The sequence below is a fragment of the Microcaecilia unicolor genome, chromosome 5, assembly GCF_901765095.1.
Source record: "Microcaecilia unicolor chromosome 5, aMicUni1.1, whole genome shotgun sequence".
Lineage (NCBI taxonomy): Eukaryota > Metazoa > Chordata > Amphibia > Gymnophiona > Siphonopidae > Microcaecilia > Microcaecilia unicolor.
In genome coordinates this window covers 58,254,581-58,277,430 of record NC_044035.1, presented here as the reverse complement: position 1 = coordinate 58,277,430, position 22,850 = coordinate 58,254,581, and the positions used below count along the sequence as shown (strand labels likewise).

The following is a 22,850-nucleotide window of genomic DNA, read 5'->3' as shown; positions in this document are numbered from 1 at the left end:
GAGAGGGAGGAGTCGAAGATGACCCCAAGGTTACGAGCTGATGAGACAGGAAGGATGAGAGTGTTATCCACAGAAATAGAGAATGGGGAAGGAGGAGAGGTTTAGATTGTAAGCTCCTTTGAGCAGGGACTGTCCTTCTTTGTTAAATTGTACAGCGCTGCATAACCCAGGTAGCGCTTTAGAAATGTTAAGTAGTAGTAGTAGGCTGGTTTAGGGAGAAAGATAAGAAGCTCAGTCTTGGTCATGTTTAGTTTCAGATGGCGCTGAGACATCCAGGCAGCAATGTCAGACAGGCAGGCTGATATTTTGGCCTGGGTTTCAGCTGAGATTTCTGGTGTGGAGAGGTAGATCTGGGAGTCATCAGTGTAAAGATGATACTGAAAACCATGGGATGAGATCAGAGTACCAAGGGAAGAAGTATAGATGGAGAAAAGAAGAGGTCCCAGGACAGATCCCTGAGGTACACCAACTGTCAGTGGGATAGAAGTAGAAGAGGATCCACTAGAGTATACACTAAAGGTACGCTGGGAGAGGTAAGAAGAAAACCAGGAAAGATCCAAATGAGGACAGCGTATCAAGGAGCAAGCTGTGATCAACAGTGTCAAAAGCAGCAGATAGATCGAGACAGGGGAGCAGAAGTAGATTTGAACCTTGAGTTCAGCCCCTCTGCTTGATTATATCACTCTGACCTAGAGGCCTGGTATTGATCAGTATGTGGTGTGCCTGATCTATAGTTCAGTGTATTAATCTCCCTCTCATTGGAGGATCAGCTGACTTCTTAAAAGCTTTTGATATTTCTTTGCTGTTTCAGAGATCCAGCTGGATGCTTTTTGAGCAAGCATCAGTAACAACAGGGGCCTTAGATCTTGGAGGAGCTTCAACACAGATAACGTTTGTGCCAAAAAACAACATTGATGAATCGCCAGATAATTTCTTGCTTTTCCGGCTTTATGGTAATACCTACAATGTCTATACACATAGCTTCCTTTGTTATGGGAAGGACCAAGCCCTTCGAGTACGACTGGCCAGCGACATAAAGGTAAGTAGCACAGATCTGTGATCTACAGGTAAAATCTAACTTGTAACGTAGCTGAGGTTGACACTTTTTCTGATTTCCACTAACCAGAAGGGTATCTGAGTGCAGTTTCGGGTAAATGTACATGCTTCTGTTTACATCATAAATAACTTTTTGATACATGGATTACGATTTGCTTTCATTTTAGACAGCTTGAAAACAGTTGTTAATGAGGAAACTTTCCCTATGTCAAACAGTTATTCATAATGGAGAGAAGCACATGTGAGTAGTGCCCCAACCTTTCCTTTTCAATGTTAAGATTGATTATTTTTTCCAGATCTCAATGTTTGTGGATCACTGTGGTATCATCTGTGTGCCATATGTCGTAGACCTGGTTATTTGAGGCAGTGGTTCTGTTTTTCTGTATTCACTTGTGACTATCATTGCCAAAAATGACCTCCGGAAGTGTAACTAACAAATGTAATCTGAATTGAAGGAAAAACATATTTTTGGAAATTTTTGTTCAGTCATTAATGGTTCATATTCTGAAAAATGAGATTGACAGCTTGTTCTTGCATTTCACTACTGGGCCTGAATTGCCAGAGTCTTTTCCTGGAGACACATGATGTGAGAAAATTCTTTGAAAACCAGGCCCCTAATGATGTTCACCTTCTACAATGCTAGGCCTCCAGTGCTTCTCTAAGGGGGACCTGATTTTCAGATGTGTCTGTAAGTATGATTACATATACAAGTTTTACATTCCAGTGCTGTTTCATGGGTTACACTGCAGAATATGGAACTTCAGACTCATGCAGTAATATTGTTATGTTTCTCTATATATACAACAGGTATGGGATGGTTTGAAAGGATACAGAATTTTCATGAGGAGTAGCCTAGTGGTTAGTGCTGCGGCCTGAGAACCTGGGGAACTGAGTTTGTTTCCCACTGAAGCTCCTTGTGACTCTGGGCAAGTCACTTAAACCTCTGTTGCCCCAGGTAGAAAATAAGTACCTGTATATAATATATAAACTACTTTGATTGTAACCACAGAAAGGCGATATATCAAGTTCCATCCCCAGAGGACCATAATCTGTGTTTTGAAAATGCTTGAAATAAACGTTTAGATGTTCATCGATAAACATCTCTACTATTCAAAAATACACAACGCAAAATGTACAAGTATTTTCTGTTTGTCTAAAATATATTCTGCGAGCATCAAGACGTTCCCAAAACATGCTATACATGTATATATATCATGCATGTAGGAGAACATTTCTTAGTATAGAGAAAATGTCTACCTGAAGGGAAGCCAATTATTCCCAGCAGGAGACAGAGGCTCTGGTGTTCCTGTGCCTGAGATACAGGAGGCGTATCCTTAAGCACAACCACCACCTGCTCCCCACAATGTCTCCAGTAGAGTATGGAGAGTAATCAGGAGCAGCCTACAGAGCTGAGTGTGAAGGCTTGCACCCCAGGATCACCACACCGTTCATGTGCAAGGGAGGATATTGTTCCAATACATATAACTGCTTTTTCATAAGAAAGGAGAAACAAAAGTGCTGAAATCAGTCTACAGAATTTGTCATCATAAGTTATTATGGGGCCTCCCTCCACTACCCATGCAAAACTAAAATGAGGGGCCCCACATACCTGCACCCCTTCCTTCCCTCCCCACTTCCTGGCCCACACCTACATATTAAGGAGAATGTTGACAGCAACTCACTTAAGTACAATGGGCCACTCAAAAAGACACCTACTTTATCCCAATGACCATCCCCCACCTCCCAGCAACTGTGCACATGCTCCACACAAAGGCCACCATACCACCCTCTGTCCCCAAGCCCACCTTAGCTCACACACCACCTGTGCCGTGTAATGGATACCCACTTTCTCAGCCCCCTTCCAATCTGCCTGATGCCATCTGTCCCAGACCATATGAGGAGCATTGCACAGCATGTCCTAACCAAGAATTATGTATGTGAAAGCAAGAACGCCCATCACCTGAACCCTGTCTGCACCTACTTCTGTTTTGCAGGCGCTTTGGGGTCCACCGAGATCTTGAGTCTCTGCAGAGCCATTTTAGGCGGATGCACCATGAGAAGCCCCAACTGATCCAGTTCATGACAGCATACCTCAGGGCTGAACATAAGTATCACACACACAGCACCCCTATAACATCTCTGTCCCCCATTAAGTCCTGAGCGTGCAGCTACCTTCCTTTCAGTGGGCCTACAACCCCCATATGCCGTGCATCCACCTCCCAACCTATGAGATGACATGGTAAGGAACGGAGGAGGGTGGAAGCTCTTTGGTCGCCATCCTCCAGCCCCCAATCCAAAAGTGCCCAGCGTTTCACATACCCCTACCTAACACATTGCCGCTGGGAGAAATAAAAGTGTAACCACAAACATCCATAGTGGTAATCAAACCTGTAACCCTTGCATTTAGGTACCACATCCCTAACCCCCATGCCAAACACACAGCTGAGAAAAGAGTGATCAAGGATGACAGCACGATGACCCCAGAGGTCCCTCACAGTTATCCCTGGCCCCTCAAATGGATTCTCTATATCATTCCCCATCTGTCCTACAGCACAGGGCTAACCCAACCAGGGTTCCCTGCTATGTTATTTCATTGGTGCAAGGCATGTCCCCCAGGTAACAACAACTCCTCACAGTTGACCCTGTCCTTGCCTCTTGACAGCTCCACTATGCAATCCATGTGGGATGTCTTGATCTCAATTGTGAACTTTTGGCCCACACACAGGGCGCCCACCAGTGGATCATCATGCTCCCCAGGACCAGCCTGCTCAGCACCAGTCTTCCTAAGAAAAGCCTGCTCAGCACCAGCCTGCCCTGAACCAGCCTGCCAGGGCTCAGCAAGAGGATGAAGAGGATCTATGGAAGGACATGCCCCTTCTCAAGGGGGAAGAAGAGGAGAAGTAAATCCCACCCCCACTTACAACGACAGTGGAAGGGCCAGCCACTGTGACTGGCACAGCAACTGTGGACAGGGCTGCTGCTGGGCACAGCCAGACAGACGCCCAATTGGAGCTCCTCCTGCAAGTCACTAATGTGCAGACTGGCTTGCTGCAGGGACAGCACCAGCTCCTGGAGCAATTGGTGGGGCTACTCCTGATGGGCTATGATGGACACAGACACCCTCAGTGAGGGTCATGGACCGTAACAATCCCCCCCCCCCCGTTTCTTGGTTTGTCTGTGTATCATGATGTTTAAGATAAGAAGCTTTGAATATTTTGGGTCTGTGTCTCCACTTTGTACAAAATGTGCTCATATCCTGATATGCAAGGCTGATAAGTGCTATGGTGCCACCAGTAGTAGGCAAGCCATGGGAAAGGGAGACTGCAGAACACTAGCAACTCGCCTGGTACCAACCAGCAGATTTTCATAGGCAGTGCCTAGCCTATAGTTTACTCTCTGTTCTGCATGTTTCCTTACCCACATGCAACATGGCTGAGAGCCTGGAAAGACACGCAAACAGCTGCTTCTTATTTACATATTTACAGTAACATTGGTGAGGAGGAAAGGGAAATCAACCATGTGCAGCGATGGGGGATATATACATGAGTAAGAAGTCAAAGGAACTGTTAGACACATGTTTATTTTATCACAATTGCAACCAGTCAGGTACACAGCAGAGGAGCTTGCCTACAGGAGATAATAACCTTTAATCTGTGATCAGCAGGCCACAGGCCAGGGGAATAGTGTAGGTACCTGGTTGGAGCCACCTGCAGGGGATGAAGAATAGGAACTGTTACAGGATGAGGCCTCCCACCTAAATATGTTGTTGGGCCTGTAGAGAGAGAAGGTTGCAAAATGCAGGACCTTTTGAGGATTGTAGAGGTGAGTTCTGGAAATGACAATCAATACATACAATGTCCTCCGCCAATCCTGAGAATGGGTGGGCACATGAGGTGTTAGGAAGAATAGCAAATTCTCAGCTACTTGGAGTTCTATTTGAGTTCCCTGGGTAATTTAAAAAATTCTTCACTATTTTATGTTGCCTCTTATGCTGATGACATCTTTATTTTATTACCACTGTCTAAGGATGTTCTTGATGTAGGTGTTTTAATTTCTGAATGTATATCAAAGACCTGTTATTAGGCATCTTCAATTTTATTAAAATTAAACACAGCTAAGGCCAAGTTACTCTACTTTGTTATAATAGGAACTAGAATTCCACAAAATCTGGTCCTTAAAACAGGACAGCTACTGTCCTTTTATAAGTCATCTAGAGTATTAGGCTTTATTTTGGATACACAATTATCTATGAAACATCAACTTGATAATTTGTATAAAGGGGTGTTTGCTAAATTAAGGCAGCTTAGAGCTATAAGATCTTCCATTTTTTTTGACACAGTTTAGATTGCTAGTACAGGCTATAGTTTTGCCACATCTGGACCATTGTAGTTCTTTGTATGTTGGCATCAATCAGGTTCTTTTAAAAAGACTTTAGTTGTTGCAGAATTGCACAGCAAGATTAATTTTTGGTTTCAACAAATTTGACCATGTGACTCCATTGCTTAGGGATCTTCATTGGTTGCCTGTGGACTATAAGATGGTCTGTTTAGTCCATAAGATTTTTTTATGGTTGTAGTCCTTCAGACTATATTGATTTTTATTTATTTATAACATTTGTATCCCATATTTTCCCACCTATTTGCAGGCTCAATGTGGCTTACATAGTTCCGTAAGTGGTGATTACCAGTTCCCGATAGGAGAAATACATAGTTGAGGTAGAGGGACAGATTAGGTTAGGTTACAGGAAGAAAGTTCGTCCTATGATAAGAGCTAAAGGTAATAGGTTAAACTTCGTTCATGACAAAAATAACTTGAACAATTAGGATCATTAAACTGGAAATCAAGATAATTAGCAAAAACAGTTGAGATTTAGAAAATACATGTTGTTTAGTTGCGTTTTGTTAATTTGCATTTAGGATGATTTGTTATTGTATGCTTTCTTAAATAAATAAGTTTTTAATATGTTTATGGAAGCACACTGTGTCGTGTGTTATTTTTATGGATTTTGGTAATTCATTCCAAATTTGCATGCATATGTAGGAGAAGCTGGATGCATATGTTAATTTATATTTCAGTCCCTTACAGTTTGGGTAGTGGAGATTCAGGAATGTACCTGATGAGCTGGTAGAGTTCCTGGTTGGTAGGTCAATAAGGTCTGACATATATCCTGGAGCCTCACCATGTATGATCTTATGAACCAGGGTGCAAACCTTAAAAGCAATACGTTCTTTTAAAGGGAGCCAGTGTAGTTTTCTCGTAAGGGACTGGCATTTTCATATTTCATTTTGACAACTATGAGTCTGGCTGCCGTGTTCTGTGCAGTTTGAAGTTTTTTGATAATTTGTTCTTTGCACCCAGCATAGATGGCATTGCAGTAGTCTAGCTGGCATAATACCAATGATTGCACCAGTCTGCAGAATGCTTCTCTTGGGAAGAAAGGCTTAATTCTTTTGAGTTTCCACATGGAATGGAACATTTTCTTTGTTGTGATTTTCGCATAGTTCAGTATATATCATTAAATCAGCCTACTTGTAGATAACATTCTTTAAACTTAGCTCTTTCTTCAGCAAATAAGATTTGTTATAAACATTACATGGATTGCTCTTTTAGCTATTCTGCTATTAAATTATGGAATTCCTTCCCTACCCAACTTCGGGATATCTCAGATTATAATTTGTTTAGAAAGTCTTTGAAAACTTTTTTATTTTAGAAATACTTTAACTCTTGATATTTGTCTGTGTTCTGATCATTTAGTATAGCCTGCTATGATTCCTTGAGGGAAAGTTGCAGGATAGAAAAGCTAGAATAAAATAGAGCAGAATAGAAAAATAGGGAGCCAGCTGAGAAGACGTGAGGTGCAAAGCTGGAGAACAGCCACTAGATGAAGACCCCTGTCAAGCAGCTGAAGATAAGACGTGAGGTACAAAGCTAAGGAAAAGCCACCAAATGGGGACCCCTTGACCCTGAGTCCATGAGAAGATGGTGCACAGATCCATTCCCAGGGCCTCTTCCCCCCTCCCCCCATGGCCACAACTGGGTGTGTCTCTAATCAAGAACATGACATGTACATAGGCTGAGAGGCGTAGCTAGGTGGGTCGCCAGGGGAGCAGCCGCTCCTCCAAATGGATTTCTGCCGGCACTGGCGCTGTTGGCAGTCCGTTCCCCCCCACTACTGCTTAGGCAACACATAAAATAGGCTTCTATAATAAACCCTAGTAGCAGGCAAATGATCCGTCTCAAAATTATGCTGCAGGGAAGATGCAATTGTCTATGTGTATTCTGTGCAAGCATGTGCGTGTTTTATAATGCATGTACCTTACAGTTCAGCCCAAACACTGTTCTGAAGAATGCCTGTATGCTATCCACATAAAAGGATGTGTGCTGTTATCAGTGTGCGTACACCCGCACAATTTTATAAGAGCTATTTTCTGTTGACAAGTAGGATTGAGAAGGCACACAAGTAGGTAAAGGGTCAGGGATTTGATATACTGCCTTTGTGTGGTACAGCCAAAGCGGTTTATATATATTGGGGTGAATTCTATAAATCATGCCTAAAATATCGATGCAGAAAAAAACCACTTAAGTGCTATTCTATAAGCCATGCCTAAAGTTAGGCGCGGTTCATAGAATAGCACATAAGCACAAGGGTAATGCGTAAATTTAGGCACATACCAATGAAAATGTGGTGCAAATGCTCTGATTCTATAATTACGCACGTAACTCGAATCCATGCTCACGCTCTGCCCCGAAATGCCAGTGGCCTTCCCATTTCCACACCCCCTTTTCTGGGACATATGTAAAATTTAGGTGTGAATCATACGCCTAAATTTACACACGCACATATTAATTGATTTTAATTAGCACCAATAATTAGTTGTTAGCCATATATATTGGCACATTATTCAGTTAAATTGCACGTCTGCCCAAATTTACACACACAATTTTTGGCAACTTTTATAGAATTAGGGGGATTATGTGCAGGTACTTTCTCTGGCCCTAGTGGGCTCACAATTTAAGGGCTCCTTTTACTAAGGTATGCCAATGGATTTCGCATATCTTAGTGAAAGAACCCCTAAGTTTTGTACCTGGTACAATGGAGGGTTAAGTGACCTGCCCAGAGTCACAGTGAGCTGCAGTATGAATCAAACCCAGTTCTCTACATTCTCAGTCCACTGCACTAACCATTAGGATATTATATGCAGATGATGTCATCTAACAGTGCCAGGACAGAACTACTCTCCAAGACCTCAGAATTTAGTGTAAAGTTCTCAGCATTGGTGACCTTTTCCATATGCAATGGTCTTAGTTCTTTCTGCTCAGCTGAATGGATATGAATCAAATCTCTTTAAATTTGCCATTTCTTTGATACTGTTTTCATCATTTGTGTTTCTTTTTTATTTTTCAAAAAAAAAAAAAAAAAGATGCTATATCACCCGAGGATCCAGAATTTTGACACACATACCAAATGCCTTATATGCTTGGATACTGACTATGATCAGAAGGACTATAAACATTGTGTTCAAATGTTGCCACAAGCATGAAGGGATCATTGTATTTCTTGTGGGAGCATTTAGAAGATGAAAAGAAACTGCTCCTCTAAAAAAAACACACAAGAAGATCTCCTCTGCATAGAAGGAGGTCATTATTATTCCTGCAAGCCAGTCAAGAATCTTTCGTTGAAAGGCTATCAACATCTCAAGGCAGTGACCCTAAAAGTTCAGTCACCCAAAGGGGAGATTCCAGGCTGACAGAGCAGCTGTTTTTGAAGCACCTGCAAAAGCCAGAGGAGAGGCTCCCCTTGTCAAATCTAGCCAAGGCGCTGACAAAACACGCACATCCTAGTGCAAATACTCCTACGGCTAAGAGGAGATGCTTGGGCTTACTCTTTGTGCAACACCACCAACACAGTGCAGACTTCTCTTCTGTAGAGCCTCCTGACACTGCAAAAAAAAAAACATGCTCAGCACAGACCAACCCACTTTTGGTCAATCCTTTGCACATCGACCTACACCTTCTATGCCGGTCTTGGTTACAGTAATGGATGAGTCTTCCTCTTCAGTGTCTTTCCAGCTTCCAGAGTATTCTCACTGTTTTCTCCAAAAGATGCTTACAGATTTTGCTAAAAGTTATTTAAAAAATCCATCTGTGGTTCCTTGGCTGCCATGACTTAAAGAGCTGTCCCATTCCTACTACTAATCATTTCCATAGCACTACTACATGTACACAGTGCATTCAGGTACGTTCCCTGTTTGTTTTTTTGTAGCTGGAGCAATGGAGGGTTGGGTGACTTGCCCAGGGTTACAAGGAGCTACAGTGGGAATTGAACACAGGTTGCCAGAATCAAAGCCTGCTGCACTAACCATTATGCTATTCCTGTACTAGTCTTACTCCTGCACAGTGAGTCATACATTCAGATCTTATTGTCTTACTAGTGTCTACTTTGGACTCAAAGCATGAGCTTGCTCATCCACTTACTCTGTTCTCTCTGGAATCACTTCTGTCTAATGTAGAGAGCCTTCCAGATTTCTTTGGTATTCAACTGGCCTCTTCAGGCAAAGAGGAGGAAGATTCTACCGGAATTCCACCTGACTTTTCTCCACTACCATTGAGGAATGAGTCTTGGTATGAAGACATTTCATATCTGATGGTTTGTCAACAAGATGACTAAAAAAGGTCCCTTTCCTCTCCAACAGGAAGTGGAACCCAGATCGAATGTCTTTGGCCTTCTCAAATATAGAGAAACCCCTGAAACAATTGAAGCTATACCTGTTCATGGTAATCTTAAGGATCAGCAGTTCTGTATATGGCAGAATCCACTGACTCTTCAACCTGTTTCCAAAAGATTGGACATGTATAAATTCTGTCCATCTCTAGGGTTTAATAATGTCCAGCTGTCATACTGTTCAATAGTGATAGAAGCAGCCATGAGATGAGTTAGGAAATATATGGCTTTTTCTGACATTGTACTGGGAAAGGAATCCTTCACTTGGAACTCAGAATGATCTTTTATGCCCTATGAGTGTTCCTTCATTGCCTTCATGATTCTTCTATGCATATTCAAACAATCAAGTCGCAATATTTTATGTAAACGATTAAGGAGGCAAAGGGTTTCTTCACCTCTGTGAAGAAGCAGTCAGAATCTGGAACCTAGGTTACTATGGAACTTTGTAAGTCTAAGTGCTTTGAAAATATACCTCAAGGAGCAACTTGTTCTCTGTTGCAGTCTCAGGCAAATGGAATAAACTGCCCAGAGACCTTAGTCTACTGACAGATACAACCACCTTGAAGAAGCAATTATAAGTGTTATTACTCTCTTAGGCTTTTGCATTAACTCCATGATACAGAATTTTATTATTTCACTCTAGAATGTTGCTGGGATCAGATGTGTATTTTGGCCATTATTGTTAGCCGAAGCACATTGATAATTTTTTCATCATATTTTAATCTGTTTCATTGTCTTCTATGTTTTGTTTAGTTTTATGTTGTACCTGTTCATTGCTTTTGTGTTTTTTTTTCAATTGTTCTTGCCTTATGTATAACTGAGGTGTAATCTGCCCAGATATGCATAAGGAAAAAACAACTGAAAAGAACAAAACACAGAGGAAGCCTCATGGTGTAGTCAGTAGGTTACTTGCCTACTCTGCCCACGACCTGAGTTCAAATCTCATTTTGGCTTTTCTGTTAGGTGGGCCAGCCTGTGGTCCCCTCAGCCACCTATCCACTTTCAGTCAGTAAATGAGTACTCAGCCTTAGCCAGAGGATAAAAATGACTGGGGAAGGCAATGACAAATCACTCCACTAATAATCTGCCAAGAAACCATCATGCAAGTGATAGCCCCCATAAGGCATTCACAACTTGATACTTGCATACAGGGAACTACATTTACTTCTGCCTTTACTCCATTCAGATATGTTGTTGGGTGGATTATAAATGATTTTAAACAAACAAATGTGCTTTCAAGTAGAAAAGACTTTCAAGCTAGCTCTTCATTAATGGCTGTGACCCTATCACTTGTTCTCCTGTGATGATATTACAGTAACTATACCACCAGTATCATCTTTGCCTTCAAACATATTTTAGAGTACAACTCAATTCTCTTATGGCTTATCATGAATGGTTAAGGAGCAGTGAATTGAAACCTAAGGATGAGTGATTAAAGGTTGCAGTCCAGAACTGTGGGTTACAGATGAGATGGTGTAAAGCAAGCATAGAAAAGACTGGTGCAACAGACATCTGTAGATTCTAGAAGAAAGAGCTAGAAACAGTTACATATCTTGTAGCTGGCTATGAAGTGTTGATGGTGGAAAATTTTTATACAGAAAGGCACAACAAGTTGGGATGTTTCATTCATTGGAAACTCTGTAAGTATTCCAACATCGGTGTACCAGGAAAGCATTGGGATCATGACCCTAAGAGAATTGTGGAAAACATAGAGGTTATAATCACCTGGAACATCCCCATCCTGACTGATAAAATACTGGATGCCAGAAAACTAGATATAGTGGTAAAACAGAAAAACACCAGAACGGCATTGATTATAGAGGTGTCCGTCCCAAATGATTACTTGGTGAATCGTGTGGAGAGAGGGAAGATCCTCAAATTTATTTATTTATTCATGTATTTAGTCCGCTCCACCGGTAATGGCCAAAACGTGTTACAAAAATACATACACAGTCATGAAAAGTACCATAGAATGCAGACCGAGACCAAAAAATGTGGCAGAGAGATACTGAAATATTTCCCATTTTTTTGGGTGCCAAAGGCTTGATCAAAAAGAACTTCCAAGCGCACATGGATAAATTGCCTACACATGTTATATATTATGTACTCCAGAAAAAAAGCTCTCTTCCTTGTCATCAGCAGCAGATGAATCCATTAACTGATGGGTTGTATCCGCCTACCAGCAGGTGGAGATAGAGAACACTGAAAGACCATAGTGCCTCTAGGACAGCTAGCCCAACTGCCTTCAGTATTTCTCTATCTACCAGCAGGTGTGGACGTAGCTTGATCAGCTCCTGGGGTGGCTCCTGTGCTTTTCCAGTTGAGCAGGGGTGTTGTGGCTGGTGATGCCCACTTTAAAGGCATATAGGTTTGACCTTTCCCTGCCTTACCCATTCCCCCCGCCTCCTGGAGTCCCTCTGTTGCTGCCTGCCTCCAACTTTTCTCAGCGTTAAAAAAAAATAAAAAAAAACAGCACACTTTTACTGCGTGGCTGTTCTGAGGCTTTTCCAGTGATCCTGGTTCTATGCAGCTTGACCGGAGCTCGTTAACTCGGTCTTCTGAGGTGAGAGTGGTGGCCAGCTCCTCTGAGGAGGTCCCATGGACGCCGTTCTGATCGGGGTAAGTTTTGGCGTGAAGCTGCCATTTTATTGCTATATTCCCGTCCTGTGAAAAAACGGATGATGGCTGCTGAAGGAGTTAAGCGCTGCTCCCGTTGTGGTAAACGCAGATCAGCATTGGGGCTGTGTAAAACGTGCTCCTTAGACGCTCTGAGCATGCCGAGTGATGTTTCTTCCCGCTCGATGGAGCTGGCAGCGGGCGCCATTTTGAAAGTGCTACATGCTTCGACCCTCGTGGTTGCGGAGGAGTCTGAGTTCATGGGGACGCCTCGTTTAGAGGCTGCCAGAGGAGCTCCTACATCCGTTTCTCCTAATTCAGAGGCGGAGGGTCAGGGTGAGTTTTTCTCCCCTGAGTTTGTGCTTTTAATGCATAAGGCTTTTATGCTGAAAAGAGCTCTGCTGCAGGTGTCTAACACTGTGTTGCCTCCTGGCTTCCCTCCGGGTGTTGAAGCCCCGGGGATGACTTCAGAGGTTATTTCCTCCCCCGAGCGTTGGAAACACGCTAAACATAGATGGGTAAATTCCCCGCCTGAAAGTGGCGCATATCCTCCCCCCCCCCCCCCCCCCTGTGGTTGGGCTGTGGAGAGTCTGAGGGATCTGGCAGACCCTCAGGGACGGATGATCCAGAGAAGGGTACCTGTTTGCCACTGGATTTGGATGATCCCAATGCGGTCCGGATTTTCCACTGCAACAAGCTGCCAGCTCTCATTACTGACGCCTTGCAGGCCCTCTCGATTGATGATTGATGATCCTGCTGAAGGCGACGCCTCCTCTGTTAATCTTAGGATGGCGAGTACTAAGAAGCCTACTCGGGCCTTTCCTGTGCATGACTCCATCCAAGAGCTTATTTCTGCTCAATGGTCTGACCCCGATGGACCTTTGAAAGTGGCCAGGGCTATAGGTCAGCTTTACCCTCTGAGTGAGGAGCACTTGGCCGCTTTGGGGATGCCTAAAGTGGATGCATTGGTCACGGCAGTGACAAAAAAGACCACTCTCCCAGTAGAGGGAGGAGTCGCTTTGAAAGACATGCTTGAGTCCGTGCTGAAGCGGTCCTTTGAAAGTGCGGGCCTTGCCTTGAGGGCATCTGTTTGCAGTTCCTATGCAGCCCAGGCAGGTCTTTCCTGGCTACAGCAGGTGGTGGAACAGCCCGCCGATGGTGCGGGCCTCCTTTCTGAGGTTGCCCCGCGGATGGAGTCAGCCCTGTCAATTTTGGCTGACGCCCTGTATGATCTGGTCTGTGGCGGTGTCCGCCCGCCGCCTTCTTTGGCTGTGGCATTGGGCGGCCGACATGGCTTCTAAGCAAAGACTGGTGAAGCTACCCTTTCGGGGCCTCCTGTTATTTGGAGAGGAATTGGAGAAGATTGTGAAAGACGTGGGGGAATATAAACCCCAGAGGTTACCTGAGGATAGGCCGAGGCCTTCTTCCAAGGGTTCTGTGTTTCCCTCCTTTTCCAGACTTCGCTTCCGTGAAGCTTGAAGGTATCACCCAGGGCACTCTGCTGGGTTTTCTCAACATGCCCATTTTCAGCAGAGGAACTCCTTTCGCTCGGACAAACTTTCCGCAGGGGCCAGTTCAAGGCCAGGAGTTCAGGGGCGTCCTCCACAATGATGAGACGCCAGTTCACTCCTCCTTGCCTGCAATAGGAGGACGTCTTTCCCTCTTTCTAGAGGAGTGGACCAAGATTACCTCAGATCAGCGGGTCCTGGACCTGATCAGAGAAGGTTACCGACTGGAATTCGGTGCCCCGGTGAGAGAAGTGTTTGTGGAGTCCCGATGTGGCACTGCCGTAAAACGGGCGGTGGTAGAGAAGACCTTGCAAGTCTTGCTGCACCTCGGAGCGGTGATCCCGGTGCCTCCCGCCGAACACGGCTGCGGCCGCTATTCCATTAATTTTGTCGTGCCTCGAAAAGGCGGGTCTTTCAAGCCGATCCTCGACTTACGAAGAGTAAACAAGGTTCTCAGACTACGACATTTTTGCATGGAAACCCTGCACTCCGTCATTGCGGCGGTACAGCCAGGAGAGTTTCTCACGTCTCTGGACCTAAAAGAAGCTTATTAGCACATTCCTATCTGGCCTCCACACCAGCAGTTCCTCCGCTTTGCAGTGTTGAGAAAGCATTTCCAGTTTCAGGCCTTGCCTTTCGGCCTAGCCACAGCTCCCTGTACCTTTTCCAAGGTAATGGTGGTAGTAGCTGCCTGTCTCAGGTGAAGAGGGTATCAGAGTTCACCCTTATCTCGACGACTGGCTCATCAGAGCGGACTCGGCAACTGAGAGTCGTCTTGCCACAGCTAGAGTGGTGGCGGTCCTACAGACGTTAGGCTGGGTGGTCAGTATACCCAAAAGTCACCTGACCCCCTCTGTCTGTCAAGTATTTGGGGGTCCGGTTTGTATATTAGTATTTGGCAGCCCGGGCCTGAGACTTTGGTTCAGGATCTAAAAATGACAAGAAAAGTACAGGCCTTTAGCCGTAATCTGAACTCTGAAGTTCCAGCAAGCTCCTGAGCTATTGAGACACACCATGCAGCAAAATGTGGGAGGAGCTAGCGTGCAAAAACCTCAAAAACAGGACACAGATGGCTTCATAGGAAAAGTTTGTGGTTAGTGGACCAGGTGCAGAGGTCTTGCAAAAGTTTGTGGTTAAAGCTAAGATTTGAAGCTATTCATTAGCATAGCCAATCAGTGTTAACCATGAGATTAACATAGATCCAATCAGGTGTGTTTACTGTCATATTACCCGTATCCTGAGCAAACCTATAAAAATCAATGTACATCCTGCTTCAAGCTAGAGAGGGGCGGTCACTACTCTCTCTCCAGGGGAAACCAATGTAGCGTAACAGAATTGGCAAACTACCCAATTGCTTTCCCATGTATACCTTTGAGTGGTAAAATATATCACATAAGACTAAGACCAGATAGCACCTGTTTGCAGCTGGGATACTGTATTCCTACAACCATCTGTATATTCTTTGGTGTCTCAGAAGTAAGAGTGATTTCATGTGGAAATATCCTGTAGTAAGCTTTGGTAAGTTACAATAAACTTCTAATCTCTATATCTAAAGTATCCCTCCTTCTCCTTTATTATCTGCTATCTACACCCTGATTTGGTTGGGAACAGGTACACTATTCTATCCAGTGATGGAGTCAGATGTAATGGTAAACAGCCTTCTCAATGTTCTGTCTGGGATGGGACAGCTAGACTGTCCTATCGGGCAGAACAATAGGTTTGGGGGAACACTGAACCCCTAAAATAATTCAGGTTCGACACGGCATCGGGGTTGGTCTTTCTCCCCAACCAAAGGCGGTGCAAGCTTCAGAATCAGGTCCGTCTGCTCCTGCGGATGCCTCGCCCACGAGCTTGGGATTTTGTCCAGCTGCTGGGGTCGATGACAGCCACCTTGGAGGTGGTGCCTTGGGCGAGAGTGCATATGAGGCCTCTGCAGATTGCCCTGCTTCAACAATGGTCTCCGATGTCCTAGGAATATCAACACAGACTAACGTTGCTCCCTGTGGGCCCGGCTCAGTTTGGAGTGGTGGCTCTCCGAAAGGATGCTGCGCCAAGGAATACCTCTGGCGCTTCCTTCCTGGTGCCTGGTGATAACAGATGCCAGCCTTCTAGGCTGGGGAGCGCATTGCCAAGGAAGCTATGCTCAGAGTCTGTGGACACCTGTGGAAGCAGGGTGGTCCATCAATCACTTGGAACTGAGAGCGATATTCCAGGCTCTTTTGGCCTTTCAAAAGACTCTGAAGGGGCTTGCTGTCCGGGTTATGTCAGACAACACGACAGCGGTGGCATAAATAAATCGTCAGGGTGGCACTCAGTGCAGGGCCCTGGCCGTGGAGGCCGCTCACATTTGCCACTGGGCCTAAATCCACCTGCAGCTTCTGTCTGCAGCTCACATAGCAGGTCAGAGCAACGAGCAAGCCGATTTTCTCAGCAGGCATCAAATCGACCCGGCGGAATGAGAACTGGCAGAAGAAGTTTTTCTTCAGATTTGTGCCAAATGGGGGACTCCCAGTATGGATCTAATGGCGTCAAGTGCAAACACCAAAGTACCTCGCTTTTTCAGCAGAAGGAGAGATCCTCACTCGGCGGGGTTGGATGGTCTGGCTCAACCCTGGCCCTCGGGCCTCCTGTATGTGTTCCCTCCTTGGCTCTTGATAGGACGAATCCTACTGCGGATTCGACAGCACCGAGGTCTGGTGATTCTCATCACTCCAGATTGGCCAAGGCGTCCGTGGTATGCGGATCTCCGCCGGATGTTGGACGCTCGGTGCATTTGCCCCTGGTGCCGAACCTGTTGGTTCAGGGTCCGGTGTCTATGGAGGATCCCTGCCGATTTCGTCTTACGGCCTGGCTATTGAGAGGGCGCAATTGAGAGACAAGGTAACAAGGTCATCTCCACTCTCTTGCAGGCCCGCAAGCGGTCCACCTCTGCAGCTTATGCTCGGATCTGGCGCAAATTTGAGGCGTGGGGTGTTTCAAAGGCGATCACACCCACACGAGCTACTGTCTCAACTGTGCTGGACTTTTTGCAGGAGAGCTTACAAAAAGGCCTGGCTTACAATTCTCTGCGGGTGCAAGTGGCAGCATTATCATGCTATCAAGGGAAAGTCGCTGGCTTGTCCCTTGCTGCTCATCCGGACATTGCCAGATTTCTCAGAGGGGTGCTTAGGCTCCATCCTCCTGTCCGGTTGCCCTGTCCGGCCTGGAACCTGGGGCTAGTGTTGAAGGCTCTTTAGTGTTCGCCCTGCGAGCCGCTTAAGCGAGCTTCAGAGAAGGATGTGACTCTCAAGACAGTCTTTTTGGTGGCCATGACGTCGGCTAGACGCGTGTCTGAGCTGCAGGCGCTATCCTGTCGGGACCCTTTTCTGCACGGAGTCCGGATTAACGGTACGTACAGTACCTTCCTTCCTGCCTAAGGTGGTTTCAGCGTTTCACCTGAACCAGCCCATTTTTCTTCCTTCCTTTTCTAGGGAAAAGTTCCCAGACTCCTTTGGGCAGTTACATCTTCTGGATGTCCGCAGGGCGCTGTTGCAGTATCTTCAGATGTCAAGTGACTTCAGGACTTCTGATCACCTTTTTGTCTTGTTGTCAGGTTCTCGGCATGGAGGCCCGGCGTCTAAGGCCACTAAAGCCCGTTGGCTCAAGGAAGTCATTTTTGCTGCATATCTGCTTTCAGGTCGGTCTCCGCCTGAAGCGTTTAAGGCGCATTCCACGAGAGCCATCTCCTCGTGGGCTGAAACGGGTGCACTCTCTCTTCAAGAGATCTGTAGTGCGACTACTTGGGCTTCTCAGCTCTCTTTTGCCTGGCATTTCAGGCTGGATGTTGCAGCAAAGCAGGACGCTGTTTTTGGAGCTCAAGTTTTGGCTCGTGGTGTGGCCTGTTCCCACCCTAAGTAGGGATTGCTTTTCTACATCCCATCAGTTAATGGATTCATCTGCTGCTGATGACAAGGAAGGGAAAATTAGGTTCTTACCTTGGTAATTTTCTTTCCTTTAGTAACAACTAAGGTTACCATTCGTCCGGATTTCCCCTGACATGTCCTCTTTTTGAGGGCATGTCCAGGGCGTCCGGCGGGTTTTGCCCGCACGCATGTTTGTACGGATTTCTGGACAAATGTACGTGCGGGCGAGCGATCGGCGCCGTGGGTCTCCCCTCCCCTCCCCTACTATCTTCCCTGGTGGTCTAGTGACCTCTTCGAGGCAGGGAAGAGCCCCCTCTTTCCTGCCCGGAGTGCTGCCTTGCCCTTCATCCTTCTCGGTCTTGGCTGGGGATTCAAAATGGCCGCCGAGAGTTGAAGTTTCGCGAGGCCGCTTCAACTCTCGGCGGCCATTTTGAATCCCCAGCCGAGACTGAGAAGGACGCAGGCAAGGGCAGGCAGCGCTCCAGGCAGGAAAGAGGGGGCTCTTTCCTGCCCCGAAGAGGTCACTAGACCACCAGGGCTAGATAGTAAGTAAGGGGAGGGGAAGGGAATATGTGACGATGGGGGGGGGCAGGGGAGGGGAATATGTGACGGGGAGGGGAATAGGGGGCGGGATGAGGATCCGAAAGGGACGTGGTGGGGGCGGGGCAGGGGGCGTGACGTCTCCTCTTTTTCAGAAGACACAATATGGTAACCCTAGTCACAGCAGATGAATCCATGATCCCTCCCTGTCTGACTTTGTTTTTTGTTCAGATCTTTCATGCAGATATGAATCTCATTGGGAGAAGTTGGAAAACAGCTATCAGAATTTCTACATGATGTTCTACTACAGGAGGTTGAGATCATCCCTCCTTTGATGCTCCTGTTATGGGGCGATTGTTTGCTGTGAGGAAAGTTTATTATACCTTTATGGTTCACTCTGCTTTGGAAATCTCAAATACTGAAGGCAGTTGGGGCTAGCCGTCCTAGAGGCACTATGGTCTTTCAGTGTTCTCTATCTCCACCTGCTGGTAGGCGGATACAACCCATCAGTTAATGGATTCATCTGCTGTGACTAAAGGAAAGAAAATTACCAAGGTAAGAACCTAATTTTCCCTTTGGCACAATGCAAGTACTACGTCAATGAGTAAATTTGAGAGACTGAGATCATACTCCAAATACTCAGGCTTAGGAGTGAGGTTCATTCCTGTCAAGGTATGCATAAAACTAACCCATTTGGAGAAATTGCCCCCCCCCCCCCCCCCCCCCCCATCATGCTGTGATGGATAGCCTTCCAGCATCACAATCGCATATAAAGGGAAGCTCTGTAACTGGGCACCTGTATTTACACCCCACTTGTCTGTGTAAATGTACAGAATGTCAGCACTTTTGCAACTAGGTGTACACTTACACATGTAGATGGAAGCAAAATAGCTAAGCATTATTCTGTAAGGGAATGTGTAAGTGGCATAGCACATAAATGCAAGGGGGCAGAGCCTGGAAGGGACATGGGTTGTGCTACCATTTACTCGTACCACTTCCAGAATACTGTAAGTAATGTGTGCCCTTGCTACATTCGATGCTCACAATTCTATAACAAAATCTGGGCACCCAGATACCATTATAGCATAGGCTCCTACCACACAGCATCAGGACACCTAAAAGGAGGTGCCCATTAATAGAGTTTCCTCCATTGTAGCTCACTTCATGAAAGGCCTGCTTCATGTGATGTCTTCCCAAGGGAAACCCACTGTTCCGGGGTACTTAAATTTGGTGCTTGCTTCCCTTATGAAGTCTCCTCAGTTCCTTATGTGGAAAGTACTGTTCCTAATACCAGTCACTTCAATTAGGAGAGTAAGTGAACTTCAGACATTGGTGATCTGCAAGCCATATATACAATTCCATCATAACAAAGTTGTTCTTCAGACACATGCCAAGTTATTGCTTAAAGTATTTACACCTTTTTACTTAAGCGAGGAAATAGTGCTCCCTATCTTCTGTTCAGAGCACCTTTCAAATTCTCTGAAGAAAGCCCTCCATTCTCGGCTGTTAATGGGCTCTCGCCTGCTACTTAAAAAGAACTGAATCATTTTGAAAATCAACTGAACTCTTCATTTCATTTGATCCTAATAGAGTTGGTATGCCCTGTAACAGATAAGCAGATGCTCCTCTGAGCTCCACAGTCTGATAACCTTCTGCAGAACAGCTATTTGGTCCTCTCTTCTTACATTCTTTGCTCATTATTATTTGGAACAAGCTTTCAGCCTTATCAGCTAACAACCCTCACTATCAATTGCAAAAAAGACTGAAATTATTTAAGACTGGGCAGCCCCAAGTTTGGAACTCACTCACTTGTGTCCCTGACTCAATCCTGCTAGTTGATGAAACACTTCCTGAAAGTTGCCTGACTGTTTTGAGCTTTGGAACAACTGAGTAGGTGAGGAGACCCTGTGTGCAGGAAGAGCTGTTACTGCTCAGGACATTACTACTACTACTACTTATCATTTCTATAGCGCTACAAGGCATACGCAGCGCTGTACACCATACACAAAAAGACAGTCCTTGCTCAAAGAGCTTACAATCTAGATATTACAATAAGTTCTGAGCTCTGGGAGAGCAGTTCCATCTCTGCACCATCAGATGGCATCACCACATACGTGTGCACCTGTTACAGGTGAGCAACATGGTAAAATTAGCTCCTACATGCACTCTTTTTCAGTCCCAGAAATGTCTCTCCTAAAGTGGGTAGAAATATGCTCATTCTAGAACAGTACATAGAGTTTTAACCACTTAAGGGAGAGGCCAGTTTTCAAAACTGGCATTCTATCTAGGTAAATAGGTTTTTGTCCATGTAAATGTCTCTTAAATATAAATGTATAGAGAGTAATTCTTTAGCAGGGCGCCTAGATTGGGCACTAGGAAAGTGCCTATTTGAAGCCTTTTCTTTGTATTTACGATGTGATCACTTTAAGCAGTTATAGAGCTGGTATAAATGCTTGGGCCTAGATTGCAGAAGAATGCTCATAGATCACAATATTTTATACACTACATGTGTAAGTGAACATCCTGTCCAAACTCCACTCATATGAATGCCCACATGCAAAGTTCATGGAATCAGCTTTCTTCTGCCTTGCTCCCTCTCTGTTGAATTCCCTCCTTATGAATTTGAGAACTAAATTGTATCCTTGCTTCAAATGACTCTTAAAGGCTTATCTATTTTGTTGAGGGTGACTAGGCTTGGAGGCAGCTTCCTTGCTGGTCACCTTTGGTGACCAAAGGTGAGCAGCAAGGAAGCCACCTCCAAGCCTAGTCACCCTCAACAAAAGCTAAAGAAAATAGATGAGCCTTTAAGAGACTCCTGAAGCAAGAATACGACAATTCAGTTCTCAAATTTGGTCCCCCCCCCCTTTTTTTTCTTTCTTATCATGCAGTCTAAGCACACTATGGGAGTGTCCAGATTCCTGGCTTGATGGGGTGTTGGCCATTCGCCATTGCCTATTCCTCGCCTTCTCTTTCTTTTTCCCCTGTCCTATTTGTATAATGTAGTTCCTTTCTGTTTCTTACTTAGTTATGTACACCGCTTTGATTTCTGTACTGAAAGGCGGTGTATTAAGTGCTTCAATAAACATGAACATCTTGTTGCATATTTCCAGCTATAGTATGGAATATTCTGTAAAATAGTCATTTACTTGTGTGCATAGGCAGTGGAATATGGTGGGCCACTGGGTCCATTGTCTTACCAATGTTTTGCATCAGCAATTGGAGAGCTTGAGAGCAGCCAGAGATTGGTTTGTTCAGCCCCTCCAACCAAAAATGTGTTCCTCTGTTTCTGTGCACAAATTTGTCCACATGCACATAAATAACTAGAATACTGGCATTTATGTGCCATTTTGATGTCTAAAACTAGGCATATCCTTATAGAATTACCCCCATGTGCCTTAGAAGCAGAGGTCATTTGAATTTATGAACATCACATTTTGGGCTAGATTCTATATATGGCGCCAAAAAATTAGCGTCGAGAAAAGCACTATTCTATAAGCCACCCTTAAAGTTAGGCATGGTTTATAGAATAGCACTTACACCTGAGAATCATGGCTTACTTTAGGCATGGAGAAAGGACAGTGGGAAAACGACCATGAACTCAAGAGACAGGGATGTGATCTTAAACTTCTGAAGTTGGTTCTATTGATCAGAGACTCAACACAGTACTGTGTTTCATCCTCAGGCTTCTTCAGGAGTCTTCTGAGCTTGGGTTGAATGACAAAAACACCAATATGTACTTGTGCTTGAGTGAAAATTGGGAAATAATTGAAAAAGACCTTGTGTTATGAGCTGATGAGTCAACGTAGTGTCATTTTAGCGCAAAAAGTAGCAAAACGCAAAGTAATGGTAAAATACCAGTGATGTTGATATACCAACTTGAGAAGTTTAAGATTGCATCCCTCTCTCTTGAGTTCATAGTTGTTTTCCCACTGTCCTTTCTCCATGGGTACCTCTTGTGGAAATTCAGTATTCTTCCACCGTGGTGGATTTTTTTTCCTAACTTTAGGCATGGCCATTTGAACCAACTGACATGTGGTGCAAATCTACATGCCCCCATTCTGCCCATGACTTTCATTTCCACACCCCCTTTTTCAAATCACATGTAAATTTTAGGTACATACATTTGCATGCATAAAGTTCAATTAAATTTAATTAGTGTCAATAATTGCTTGTTAAAAAGCAATTAGCACCAATTATTGGTGCTAATTAGCTTATTTCATTAAATTGCACTTACAAGTTTTGGTCACTTTTCCAGAATTAGGGGGTTTAAGTATTTTTGTTTTAAAGAAGATAACTTTAAATAAAATGAAGGTGCATCTGACACACTGCAGAAAAAGAAGCTTGGGAGGCAATTTTAGAAGAGATATGTGCTTTTTGCACATGTAAAATGATTTCCATTTGTAAATCAGCATATACGTATAAATAACAGGTGCTGTTTAATGTGTGTATGCTGTGGCATATAGAAATTTCTGCGCTTTGTTTGGTCAGTCTCTTCAAGTCACACAT

The 22,850-nt window shown here is 44.7% G+C and overlaps 2 protein-coding genes across 2 annotated transcripts in view; one reads left to right on the top strand and one right to left on the bottom strand.

Moving 5' to 3' along the window:
* Window positions 1-22,850, bottom strand: part of ALDH18A1 (aldehyde dehydrogenase 18 family member A1) — a 948,333-nt gene that overhangs the window by 334,459 nt on the left and 591,024 nt on the right. The gene's annotated exons all lie outside the window — the stretch shown is intronic.
* ENTPD1 (ectonucleoside triphosphate diphosphohydrolase 1) overlaps window positions 1-22,850 on the top strand; it is a 161,251-nt gene that overhangs the window by 118,159 nt on the left and 20,242 nt on the right. Inside the window, exon 6 of the mRNA XM_030202935.1 lies at window positions 812-1,039. Within this exon, the coding sequence (XP_030058795.1) occupies window positions 812-1,039 (228 nt within the window). The remainder of the gene's footprint in view (window positions 1-811; window positions 1,040-22,850) is intronic.